This window comes from Merops nubicus, unplaced genomic scaffold (genome assembly GCF_000691845.1).
Source record: "Merops nubicus isolate BGI_N331 unplaced genomic scaffold, ASM69184v1 scaffold5311, whole genome shotgun sequence".
NCBI lineage: Eukaryota > Metazoa > Chordata > Aves > Coraciiformes > Meropidae > Merops > Merops nubicus.
Window position 1 is genome coordinate 10024 of NW_008586082.1, and position 14220 is coordinate 24243.

At 39.1% G+C, this 14220-nt stretch overlaps 1 protein-coding gene across 2 annotated transcripts; it reads right to left on the bottom strand.

The window, feature by feature from the left end:
* Positions 1 to 6: 6 nt before the first annotated feature.
* LOC103780832 (splicing factor U2AF 35 kDa subunit) lies at positions 7 to 12459 on the bottom strand. 2 transcript variants are annotated; one of them, XM_008948524.1, is made up of 9 exons: positions 12369 to 12415; positions 12103 to 12159; positions 10081 to 10111; positions 9426 to 9492; positions 5139 to 5188; positions 4436 to 4534; positions 3503 to 3636; positions 3077 to 3169; positions 7 to 682 (listed from the first exon to the last, which is right to left on the bottom strand). In XM_008948524.1, exons 1-9 carry the CDS (start codon positions 12413 to 12415, stop codon positions 544 to 546), a joined length of 717 nt encoding a protein of 238 aa, XP_008946772.1. In that variant the 3' UTR covers positions 7 to 543. The 2 variants fall into 2 exon arrangements, with proteins under 2 accessions (XP_008946772.1, XP_008946773.1); XM_008948525.1 differs by lacking the exons at positions 10081 to 10111; positions 12103 to 12159 and adding an exon at positions 8542 to 8608 and having other exon boundaries at positions 12369 to 12459.
* Between the last annotated feature and the right edge of the window lie 1761 nt (positions 12460 to 14220).

A 14220-nucleotide genomic window follows, 5' to 3' on the forward strand; every position in this document is an offset into this window, starting at 1 on the left:
ATTTATTGTAAATGCCACAGTCACATTGATAGACAGAGCACAGACTTCTGGTAACAAACAAACATACATTTTTGTAACTAAGCGTTTCTACTTGGTAAATAAATGCAATTTTGCACAGCCTTCCTTTTAAATGTGCCTAAACTAACCTAAATAAGCAGACAGCATAGCAGAAAAGGGAAACTTATGTGAGTAACTGTTTCTTAAGCAGTATATTATTTTTACTATGTATATAATATTTTATATTATATACACATACATTTTTATCAACAGTTCAAATTATATCCAAATAAGAAAAAAACCCAAAACTGGCGCTCCTCCAGTACATTTACCACCTTTCCCTCAGGCAAAGTTAATCCAAGTATTTTTCAAGATAGAGGAATGACAGTTAAAAAGACTCCCCCCACAAGAAACAAGTTACACAAAGAATACTGTATCACTACAAATTTTTTATTCAGAAGCCCATCTTTAAAAAAAATCTCATTATGAACTTGTTTGGTCAAACTACAACACTTTCTAGCAGACATACAGTAAAAATGGCATGGCTCAGAATCGACCAGATCTTTCACGATCTCTTGACCGCCTCCTGTCACGCTCACGTCCTCCTCCTCCACCACCACCACCTCCACGACCACGATCTCTGGATCTAGACCGACGTTCACGGGACCTCGACCTGGATCTATGCCTTCAAAGAAAGTTTGAACATTTTATTGTTTCATCACATTCAGCAATTTCCTTGCAGTACACCGCACAGTGGGACGCTTCAGGACTTAGGTAACAAGAGAAAGGCAACGTGGCTTTAAAAGGATTAGCAACTTGGCTCTCAGGCTACAAAACACTAAATTTGTTCAGCCTGTAAACACAAGTCAACACCCTGTTTGAAGACTCGACTGTTTGCTGCCAGTCGCCCACTCCTGTGGATGTGCAAAACATAATGGAAGGCACAGAGGAACCACATGCACTGTTACACAGTTGTCAATTGAAGAAGCAAGAGAAGAGGGCAACTGCTTGGGCAGTTTTGAATAGCTCCTAACAAGGCACAGCAAAAGCCTACAACTGTTTTAAGTCCACTCCTATTAAATCAACTGCATTAATTAGCAATTACAACTCAGTTATTTAGTTTTATTTTTTCTCTTTTCCCCCTTCCCTCTTCCTTCCAGAAGCTATCAGCATTTGCAAATGTTTCTGCTTCTAAGGCAGATGACTTAAATTCAGGAAGAAAGCTAAAATGACCCAGAAAGTACTTGCTAACACAGCTGCAATGGATTTATAGCTTCTAACATGTCACTTATCAAGGAAAAGAGTGGTGTGAATCTCTTTAAGCATTTTAGAAAAGTCAATTTTATAAAATAGGTAAACAGCAGTTTTAAATAGGTACAGAAGCTACAGCAGAACTAAAAAGCGCAGGGAGTTGAAAGCTCCAAGCCTTAAATTTGCCTAATACTGTTCCATGGGAAGATGTTTTGTGCGTGGTAACAAATTTTGCTGTGACAGAGAGAAATAAGTAACTCTTGCATGCCACTGAGTTGTGCAGAATTACTAAATTAATCTATTACTAATAAATTCTGGTTGATCCTCTTTCCTATTCAAGGAACTTTGATGTATTCCATTCTGTGTAGAACTACTTTCAGGTCAGTCTATGTTACAAAACCTACCTGTGAAACTCCAATGACATTAACCTGGTTTCTTGGGTTTTTTTGTTTGTTTTTTTTTTTGTTGTTGTTATCAAGCCTTACTGTTAAACCATGACAGCTTTAGCTGCACAAAATTTAAATAGCAACAAAGGATGGAGGACTTTGCTACTTTGTCTTACCACAGACTGAAACTGGGCTACCGGTACGCTAATCATATTCCAAAGCCAAATATGACAAGTCTGATCTTTCTTGCAATAAAAGGCGATACCTTATGCCAATACAAGAGCACGCTCCATCTTTTTCAGAAATCAAACATCTCAAAAGCTTAAATATAAGTTGAAATTACTATTAATTGGAATATTTTAGTAAAGTATTTAGGCAAAATACATGTGCCAAAGCAACAAAACCTACATTTTACAAAGTCAAGTTCATCCCCACACATTCTAGGACACTGCCAATTAGAGGCATTTATACAAAAAATCACATTCATAATCCTAGGCACCTTCTGCAATTGAAAGAAACCTACAATATTGCACATAATATGAAAGGAAGTTCAACAATTTCGTATGCCTGTTCTAAAGAGCAAGGCCCTAAAAGCAAGCAGATTAAATTCAGCTAGAAGTGAACCATCCCCAAGACAGGTAACATAGTAACAGCAGTGGTATAAGCCTTTCTACAAGGTACCTTAATAAATAATTTCATATTGTGATAAACATTTAATTACATATTTATCTTTTTTTTTTTGGTGATTAAGCAAAATTACTCTCTTTTCTCTCCTAGGAATTCCTATCAAGAAAGATGACAGTGAAGCTAGTGTTAATAAAAAGTGAGCTCAACACAGCAGCTGCCTGTTACTAAGACCAAGGAACGAACACCAGCCAGAAAAGTTAGCCATTAACTGTTAAAAACAAGGTTGGGTCATGAATATAACCTAGAGATAGGCTCAATTGTGCACACTGCTAAAAGTGCCCTACCAGATCCTGCCAAAACACCCATTAGCCAAGTAACCCGCTTCCAACAGTGGCCACAAGCAAACACATTTCGGAGAAGATAAAACAAAGAAGAGGCATAAAGCACTACTTCTCCCAAGTAACGCCCACCTGTACCTATTCACAGCTTGGGGATTCAAACCAGAAGTAGGCACTACATATTTAGTAACTTGGTGAGTATCCTTCTCCTTGAACCCTGCCTTCTCTTAAAGCCACATCAAACTTCAGCAACTACAGCCCTACAGAGCCAGATGTAGCTGTAACTTCTTTTAAGAGACCTATTCCTTTGTTCTAAACTGCCCACTTGCTAGCTTCACTTGATGCCCTTTCACTGGCACATGTCGGAACTGCATTAGAAAAAACAAGAGAAGATTTAAGTTTAAAGATTTGCCTTCAAAATTTTCAGCAAATGTTCCTTGGTTTACCTGTTTTAATTGTGTTTAAAAGCAAACTTACTTTTTACGCCGCCGCCCGTACAACTCACGTCTTAATTCTCGAGAGATGGGCTTCAGATGCATGAAGTTGCAGAAGCCGCCTCGTGTACACTCGCTGCAACACAAGCCAAGGGGCACGGTTACAACTCCCACCTCCACGCTGCACCTGTTTGCCCAAAGCCCTAGTGCACCTCTACCCATATAAAAGTTCATCACCTCCAACATTAAACCCAGTGAATTGCAAGCACCATTTACTAACACTGACTCATTCCTAGATCAAAATTAAAAAACCATGCCCAAAGTCCAAAGGCTGACTGCAGGTCCTACCCGAAGTGGTCAATCTTCCTATGCTACGCTACACACAGAAGCCACACCCAAGCAACCACCCTGCCTGTTCAAGCATTTCAAAAGTACTGCCACTGGCAAAGAGGAGCAGGTCACTTTTTACCCCATTTCATATTGACGGCAACAGGCCTCTCTGAAGTCAGTCACAGGTGAAAGCTCAGCATGAATGGGCTGTCCATTAAACCAGCGATTGTTCAGGTCAATCACAGCCTTTTCTGCATCTTCTTCACGGCGAAACTAAAACAAAATTAACATTTTCTCATGTAATAGAGAAGCAACAGAAACACATCCAAGATGCCTATCACATCAGTTGTGTGGTATCTGAGGCTTAGGACCAGTAATCAAACTACAAGCTACTTCAGAGTTCCTGGGACAGTCCATTACACCTAGGGTAAGCTTAAAGACACTAGCTTTTTGTTAATCAGGACTCACACCAAATTATTCGATCTTTCACACCTCCCCAACACTGTGCACACACAATAAAATTTCTGCAAGTGACAACTTTGTTCTAGTTATTTGGGAGATACCAGTGACCTTTAAGAGCCAAATCCAAGTGCTCCAGTTTGCACCTTAAACCACCCATCTACTGCCAAACAACTTGGTTACATGTTGTTTCACCAGTAAGTTAGAAAATAAATGCACCTGTTGAAAATATGCACACTTGTTGCAAAGAAATCTCTGCTTATATTGAACTGCCTATAAAGGCAGTGTAATGGGAAGACAGACCAGAAATTAATCTGGGAAACCAAACAGTCCAGCAGTGGTGACTGTGTTTATACCCATTTAAAAGAAGCATTAATCTATATAAAAATAACACAGTTTTTGACTACAACAAAAGCTTCTCATCATCTCTTAAAATTTCTTTCAGATTTCATTCACATTTTCACTATTTCTACTTTATATTGTGAAGTTGGAGAGGACCTTATAACCTAGAGAGTCACTCATAAAAATCTACAAGCATCCAGTAGCTTTTAAAGGTGTAAATCAGCAAGCCCCACCCCTATTGACCATATAAACATGCCTCCCTTTATCCTACCTTTACATATACGTTTCCAACTAGATGATCTCCAAGGTTATCACAGACGTTCATCTCCTCAACTTCACCGTATTTTTCTTCCATTTCTGTGAAGACCTCCTAAGCACGAAACAACCAATTAAAAGTTTGCATCACATTAGTGACAAGCACAGCATTATTGCCTTCAGCTGTTAGTAAGTACAAAGGAAGGCCTTCCTTAAAAAAAGAAACAAACCAATTTTTTTTACATTTCTGATTTTAAAATTAGTACTCGCTCACCCTGTACTGTGTCCATTTATATGTATAGCACTAAAAGGGTACAACAAAAAGCTATGGAAGACATTATGCATGCAGTATTTACAGAATCCATAAGATACATTGAAAACACTACATACAAGCCTCAGTGTTATAGTTTTTCTTAAGTTACTGCTATACAGGTAAGTACATTTTCAACTTACAGCAAAGAAGGGTATTATAGAATCAAAATGCTACATCACTTAAGTTGTTGATTTTTAAACAAAGTATGCTATAAACAGTAAAGTTAAAGCTGATCCAACCAAAGGTTTTCCCAGAAAGTGTTTAGTACTGAAAGTTGTATGTTTATATGAACACCTGAGGAAACAAGTACTCTTCTCTGAATCCATCCAACTGTGCTAACAATTTTAACTCATTTGTGTCCACAAATCCACAAACACTTAAATGCATTTTCGCATCTTTCACATACCTCAAAGAATTCATCATAATGTTCCTGCATCTCAACATCGCTCACAGCACCTGTAAAAATCAAAGAGTCATATTGATTAGAGCCTATGAATAAGGAAGAAGAGATTTTGATCATACTACAAAACAATCTAGAGAGGCCGTCTGGAGCATAAAAGTCACCATATAGCATGGAGGTAACTAATAGGAGTATTAAAGGTAAATATGTTTGAAGAGTTTTGAGTCCTCCAAGTATATGTCAAAACATTACATTGACATGATCAAATCAAACCAAGTTTTAATCAGAGCCAAACTTGTATGCCACAAATTTATAGGAAGGGGAAATACTCTGTAATATCACTTAAGCTTAATGTACAGTCCCACTTTTTCTACCAACAATTTTAACTAAACAGAAGGCAAGTGCTTTGTTACATTTGGATATTTTAAAGCATGATTCCAATTTGGTATTCCTCTTCCTAAAGGCAGAACTTCATTTTAACATGTCCACCTCTCCAGCATATACACTAGAATTTGAGAGCTGACAATGTAAAATAGCCCAGAATTTATTTTTTTAATTAGCTCAAAATGGTTATTGGAATGACTCATTTTTCCCAGTGCCCTCAGAGAAGGGTACCATGAAGCTTTGCAACAGAAAGCAATTTTCTAGCTTAATTTGGAGTATCACTTAATTTTTCTGTAGTCCTGCAGAACAACTTTTAGTGCAAGACAAGCCAGCCACATATTGAGGTTAGATTATTTTTCATGCTCCAAGCTGGACTTCACAAATGAGCGCTGCTTGCCTGCTGCTATAAAAAAACAACGTAAGTTTGGCTGATTTTTCAAAGCATTAAGAATATAAGAATGAATTTCATTTATTTCTTCCAGTCTACAGTACTTTAAACTACATTAAGCTGTATATATTAAAGCCTAATGTATTAGCTCTTCAGCAGGTAAGTGGTTTATCAAAATTAAGTGGAGCAGCTTTTAAATGAACCCTGCCTTTTTTTTTTTTTTTTTGCTAGAAAATTATTCTAGCCTTCAAATTACCAACAGTACTGTTTTAGCTCACAATATAGGAGACAAGAAACTGAGCCAACAAAGCAGAGTTTATTCACCTCAGGCTGTTATGAAAAAAAGACAAGCTTTGGGCTCACTCATTTTTGGCTAATATTACCATTTGGACAAACTTTACATTGTTCTTCAAAGGCACAAGTATTACCCAGCCACACTCTGGAGTTGTAATTACTTTTCTTCCACCCAGCTCACCTCCTGAAGGCGGCTACTGGGCGCTTCTTATATAGTTTAGGCTAACAATGTTTCTGCATTTAATACATATTTGCTTTTAAGAACTTTCTTCTTCTCCACAGTTATATAGCAAATTAAGGAGTATCAAATATTAAACCACTATTTCTAGACAGTTTAATACTTAACTATATTCCCAAGGTTCTGCCAAAACCACTGATAACAGCTTACTGGTACCTAAGGTTTTGGGGTTTGTTTTTTTTGGTTTGCTTTTTATTTTTTAAAAAAAGGTACGAAAGAGGGGGCCTCTTGTGAACCACACTGGTAATAACTACCTTTTACCAGGTGGACAAGTGCTAAAAACTCGCAAGGAGATTCCATTGTCAAATTAGGAGATCATAAGCAACAGTTAGTTAACAACTACTTCAATATCCTTCTAAAGTGGAAAGCATATATATGCACAAGCTTCACAAACATTTATATTCCAGGGCTACCGGTATCTGAACCTTGACAAGCCCAATTACTAATTAAACTACTGCTTTTCAAAACTAAGGTTAATCCTCTACAATGGCAATAGAAAGGAAGACAGTTAAGCAACAACAATAGCATTAAACAGCTACCCAAGTTATCCATTTAAAATACATGCAATACTTAAGTTGGGACAAAACACTGAAAAACCAGGGAGCCAGGAGTTTCAGCACACCTACTGGTCCCAGAGCTCCAGCTCTACCACAGAAGATGGCGGTCAGGCTCTGCTAAAGAGCTACCCGCTGGTCAAGGCACCCTAGAGTTGGATACTAGCATTCAGAACACTACAGGATCTGTTCCAAGGCTCTCACAGCTGAACAATCTAAACAGCTCCACAAACCAAACACTGCAATTCTGTGCAAATTAGTTACCAGCTCATTGAGGGACAGAGTAGAAATGGCCAACTGGATGGTTTTTGGTTTACTGAACCAGCAGTAACTACTAAGCATCTGCAACAAGAAAGCCTCCAAACCAGTAAAATTGTTGAAGCATCTGGACAAACTTCTATAGCTCATTATGCATCTAGCCTGATGCTGTAACAAGAAACTCAAGTTACTTAATTGGGCCATTATTACTTTTAGAAGCAGAAGAGACAAGTGTTGACTTTTAAGTTAGTGGCTGATTTCACAAAGCATGTCTAATCAAATGCTGGTAACTAATCTGAACTAGTCTATAATCCAACAGTCAAAAAAAGGAATAGCCAAAGAAAGCTTTATTACCACGCAGTCAATATTCACTTCAACAAGAAATATTAGTTAGAAAATAACACCGATCCTTTTTGGTTCTAAAACTCTTTTTAAAAAAAAAATCTTATTCTAATATTGCATCATTGAGCACAACAACAGAACACCGATCAACAATCCTGGTCATTTAACCTCTGCCAGTCTCACAGGGTGCTTTCTTATGCCCATTCCTACCTCATGAGGAGTCATTAAATTAGTTCATGACCGTACCCAAATGCCTTCCCCTCCTCAAAAGTACTTTGAAAGATATTTTTTTCTTAGGCAAATATGCAACTTGGGTTTGGAATTTGAATTTTCAAAACATGGAAAGAATTCTAAGCATGCACCTATCCAGAGGGGACAGCTGCCAGAAGGGAAGTGTTTGTCAGTCAGAGGGTATTCTTCCAAAGGAGACACTAAATGGAAGCCGCATTAGCCTAGGACAAACTTCTGCATGCAGTCTGAAAAGTTTCAAATTCATGTTCTCTTAACATTCACAGAGCAGGAAATTTGTTCCAGATGAACTCAACACGTCATTATCCTGCTCTTTTAGACAGCAGAACGTAACGGATGGCACAAAACACACAGACCAGTATTCCTAGGATACAGGTAACTGGCAGGGAGAAAGGTGGAGGGAAGGAAGCAGTGCAACCAAGACTGCTTTACAGGGGAAGCAAAACGTCAACCCTTTTTGATTTAATAGATTGTATTCAGATTCCCCTCGGTTTTGAGAACAAGGAGGAAGGCGAGTGGGACAAAAAAAAGTCTTGGGTTTTTTTTGTTTGGTTGGTTGGTTTTTTTTGGTGTGTTTTGGACACATTTAATGAAATGTGGTCAGTTTGATCTGTTAAACTAAAATGGTAGACCAGCTTAAGTCGACACTGAGCTCTGACAATCAAGCCCAGGGAACCAGTGAAGGAACTTGTATGAACTTACAGCGCAAACCGTCAGCAGACTGGGAAGAGTTTTGAGGGTTACGGTAAATGTTCAAGAGGGCAATGGTCTGAAATACAAAACGCAACAACTTTATATTATGGAAAATAATTTTAACAAGAAACCGGTTTCCTTTAGGGTCGCTTTAGCCGAGTCTGTGCTGAAAGAAAGGTGGTTATTTTCTCCCGAGAAGGAGAATTTTCACTTAGCTGGTGACCTTTCTGAATCAACCTAACACTGTAAAGTAATAGAGATCTCATGATACTGCATTATTGTATTTTTTTTTTTTTTTTTTAAATTTTATTCGGCAATATTGCTGTGGAGGGATTTTGCATGATTTCAGGCAGACATGTAATAGATGGCATCCAAGCGCAGTATTCATATTACAAGCATAATCATCTGACATTGGCTTTACTGCATGGTTTCTTAACAGCAAAATCCCAGGGAAGGAATACAATAATTACAGCATAACATGAAATCTCCATTTTTCCTATAAATGTTAATATGCAAGAAAACCCAGTTTTGTGAAACTTACCGTACCACACATATATACCTATTTTTTTTATTTTTGGTTGTTGTTCGTAAATCAAGAATTTGAGAAATGTCTGCAGTTTAACCCTTGAGAATGCAGTGTTACTAGGCACTCAAGTTTTGCTTTGCAGGGCAAAAGGGAATCTGCATCGCATCCAATTTATGCAGTCAGTTCTGCATTCTGAATTGCACACATTTAACAAGTCCTTGACCTATGCGCAAGAAGAGTTCCGTCACTTGTCCTGTTTGCAACAGCTTTATGTCAGCAGCTCAGAAGCCAACATTATTTTCTCATAATTAGGAGTGGGCTCTTTAACACCATTCTTTAAAAAAATTTCTCCAACTGTGGGACTTACAGTGTGAGCCGTCAGCCGTCTGTGCACTGTTTTGGGGGTTACGATAGATGTTTTGAATCAAGATGGTCTGCGGGGAAAAAAAATAAAAAGGGGAATTCTACTGGCTGCTGTGCATATAATAGACAATTGCAAAGAGACAACTTGTTTGCAAATAGCTAGAAGTAATATTTTATTCTCAAGACTTCCTTTTGTAATTGTAGGATATCTTCCAAAATTGCATCCAGACCATCATATTATGAAAACAGTTTTAATTAACCACCAAGAAAGAGCTGCGTTTCTCTCAACAGCTATCCTCAAGATGGGAGTTGTGAGTCACAGTAACCTAAACTGTCAGCTACGTGGTATTATGGAGGTGCCTAGCTTTCAAGACCAGATTTGTTATCGTAAGCCTAGGGGGGGAAAAAAAATAGTGTTACGTGCACAGCTTGTAATACATAACGCCACGGAGCCTACAATGTTACACCAGACAGTAAAGTTTTGAGGCAAGCGCTACATCTCGTTTTGTGCATCAGGAATTTCTTGGTGGAATTTCTGTTTAGATAATATAATAGCATCATAGGTTCACATGTTTCCGATCCTTCAAATAAGGACAATATCCTTTTAGCCCTTCTGCTTTTTACTTGAAGAATTAGCCCAGGCAGACTTGAAACCTTACATTTGTACCGTTCTTCTTAAAATCAAGTTGTCTGAAAAAACAAACCATGTTTAAGTTAGTAAACTAATATTACAGAAAAATTCCAAACGTCCATATCACTGTAAGCAGCTCAAAAATTGAAATTTGATTACTTAAAATACAAACTCAAATGTTAGTTCATATGAATTGCAATCCCCAAATAATTTTAGCTTACACATTATTATTAGTCACAGTAAGAATTCAGAGCTTAAAGTTGTCACAGGACCAGCAATATCATACCTACATATGCTGTCCACTAAACACATAAAAAAAATAATCTGTAACATCACATTTAAAAATCACACGGTTTACAACAGGTATGGTCATACCAACCAAAGCTTTGTGCTTCCGTGGCCCAGGTTTAAGCTATGTTTTAGCCTATGAGTGGAGGGAGCCAGAAACATGCATGCAGTTACAGTGTTTCTGCTGATCGGAGGTAATTCGATCGCTCTGGATCGCGTGACCTTTCCCAATGCAGCTCTGCCCTAAAGCAGCTGCACCAGCAACAGCTTTGCCAGAGAAAAACACTGTGCCAGTAACTTCCAGTTAGCAGGGAATCTGCTCTTCTGCTTTCTATCACAGCTGATCATCAGTCTGCATACAAATACAGATTTCTGCAGCAAACCCCACAGGGCTGCCAGGTATGTCAGGGTGTTGCAGCACAGCACAGCTGCAGGTGCGATGCTGCTGCAGCCCCAGGATCCATCGCTGGACCCATCCGACAGGCCCTGCTGACCCACTGCAGCTGGCACTGCCAGCTGTCCTCCCTGGGGCAAAGCTAAAGGCTGCACAGAAAGAGGGAAATGCTGTTGCACATCAAGGGTATTTTTAGTAAAAAAAAAAAAAAAAAAAAAGGCTGTAGAATCATAGAACCATTAAGGTTGGAAAAGACCTTGAAGATCATCAAGTGCAACCATCAATCCAGCACTGCCATGACCACTAAACCACATCCCAAAGGTAGTGTAGTTTGGTTTGAGTTTTTTTTTTTTATTTATTTTATTTTTTAACTTCCAGAGAACTGCTGTGGAAGTTGTCCAATTTAGAAGCATTTTCTAGTAACCAGTGACCTAAATTCAGGTCTCTAAATAACCAATCACGTTTCAGCATGCCCTCCATGTACGTCAGCAACATAGTAGTTTTGAAAACTGACAATATTATTTGAGGTACAGCATTTACATTAGAAAATACTAAACTCCCAGAAGCAGCGAATTGCAGATGAAGTTCTAGCACGGTCCCTATCAATCAGTAACCTGGACAGTGTCCCCTAGAACTGCCCCTGCCCACTTGGAGAGTTTAACTCCATGAGCACCACCACTCTGAACTCCAGGCACATCCCTGCCTCCCTAATTCTCCCCAAACCAGCACGAGCCCATCATCCTCATCATCTCTGCTCCAAGTTGGCAAGGAAGTCCTCTTCAAGGTCATCTTAGCCATGTGAGCTTTACCTTTGTAGGTAAAACTGCTGATGGGGCAACAGCTGATAAGGCACTACCTGTGCTATACAATGTTCCCAAAGAAATCTATTTACCCGTATACCTTGACAATCAGCAGTGATAGAAAGAGGTAAAGCATACAGTTCCTCAGGAATGTAATTTCTCAACATAGAGCTCATAATAATAAAGCTCCTATCATCCACTGCACCCTCTTTTTCCTTCTGGCAGACATATGCAGTCACACATGTCTCTAACAATATTCACGTAGCCAATGATTAAATAATCTGTCAAGTCAGCTGACATATACAGCCTCAGCAACCAGGCAAGTTGTTTTCAAGAAATAATTCTTTCACATTCAAAGGGTGTATGTAGGTTAATCTCAAAAGCCTGGGTTAGAGAGCAAATGTCACGACAAACGAGTCGCTTTTATTTATTAACTAGTTTTATTCTACTGTATGCATAAGACTTAAGTTCACGCCCTTGAGACAGGCGGAACAGGCTGCCATTGTTTGTCATGACAAAAATCTGGGATTGTTTAAGTGCCTAAACGCCACTGAGGAGGCACACTCACCTGAAAGTTAGCACTGGTTGGTCTCTACTACAGGCAAGCTTACAACAGCATCGCTTCCTGCAGCCATTAAGGGTGACAGGAGATGATTAGAAATGCTGGGAGAAGTAAATGGAATACCCCCAAAAGAGCAAAAACACAAAAACTGGGGCCAAAAGCGAACTAGTTAATCCAGAACTCGGTAATTAATAACTTGTATCTGAGAATCTATATTTTAAAGAAGCAGGAATATACTTCCACAAGAAATAGAAAACAAAAGGAAAACAAACCTGGCTAAATGTTGGTTTGTTGTGCAACCGAGAACATCTGTCTCCATGACGACAAGCTCCAATTTTGAAATAAAATGAACAGTTGACTCTGCAAGTAAAAAAAACACAGTAGCTACATATCAGAACAGAAAACATTAACAACATGCAATTCATATACAACACGTGCCCTAAATACCCCTTTATCTTAATGTAGAGAACTAACGTAAAAAAAATTCAAAACAGTATAGGAAAGCATTACAGCAAACCTGCTCACATTGATTCCTCTTTTCCCCTAATCCACAGCAAGTTATCTGAACCAGCTCACCCGTTGCTCATACCCAAAGTACACTTAGGACACCGGCAGGGACAGAAGTGATCACTACTGGTTTACTCTTCCAGTTCTCCATTATCATCTTTACATCAATTTCACTGGGTAATGGGATGGGAAATAGTGTGAAAACAGTCTAAGAAGTTACACTACAAGTGATATGGTTGTGTCTTAGCTCATGAAACCCTCTACTCTAGGCAATAACCTGCTCTAAAGGTCATACAGTTGCACCTACCCAATGTTTTACAAGCCACCTGTTTAAAGTTGTACTCTAAGGATAACTGGGAGTGCTGTTAACACAATATTTGAAATAAATCAGGTAAGAGAAAGATGATGTTAGAGAGAATACAGACAAGCAATATAAATTCATTTAATTAAGCCATTTCCATGTAATAACTTTAAAAGGAAGCTTTTAATTCTTTTTTTTCAAACTACAAGATTTTGTTTAATTAGCTATTAACTCATGACATTTTAAAAACTACACTGGTTTAGCAATGCCAGTAAAGCTCTCACAGGTAAGTGTAATTCACATGGAATGATGAAAGAAAACCATGAGTTTAGTTACCTTGACTAGGAATACTGAACACAAGATTCTGAAGGGCAAGAAAACTATTATGGACTATGTATGGGTAAGCAAAATTTAAGAATTCTCCTGGAAGAAAGGTTATTATTCCCAAGTTCATAGTCAGTACCAATTCTTTCCACAATCCTGTGTAGTCAACATCAGCTCAGGGAGGGGAGAAATATTAAAGCGCTAAAGCATACCTATCTTTAGCAAAACATTCTACCGTAAAATTGTAACATGATTACTTTTCATCACGTTTTTGAGAATATATATGTAGCATTACAACATACTTACTGTCTTTTCTGAACTCTAGCCTGAAATAAGAAAAAACACACCTAACTAGAAAATTTCCAGTAGTGCCTCCAAGTAACACTTTCTGGAGAGTTCTGCTTGCTTTCTGAATAGAAAATAAGAGCAGTACAGGAATTCCATGCCTGCTGTATTGGCACATCCTGATACTGTTAAACTAATGCATTACATCCAAAAGATGCTAAGTGACAGAGCTGAGGAGCGGCTGCCGACACTGCTCTTCTGACAGCCCAGCAAATTGGAACCGGCAGGTAGCACTACAAAGCAGAAGGAAAGCCCCACGGTCAGGGGCTGACATGAGTAATTTAGTCCAGTAGCACATCGATGCCCCCTTTCATTTTTACGAGTGGAAAAACACGCTGGTTTGGTCAGGCCGACGGTGACCAAATTTTCGTTAGGAGGGTTTTGTAAGTATGCTTCCAACAACCAGAGAAACTAGAGGCGTTCCCGACGCGTGGAAGGCTGCAGGCAGAAGCCTGAGGATCAGGATGCAGCAGTCGGGGAAATCCTCCGCACCCTGGGGAGGGGGGAGAAATAACCAGTGGCTGTCCTCGCAGCAGAGCGGAAGCTCTCGGGCTGCTGCGAGGCGCGGAGACGCGAACAAAAGGGGCAGAAGAGGCCCTGTCTGGCGGGAGGCGGTGCCGGCGGGGAGCTCGGCACCCAGCGGCTCC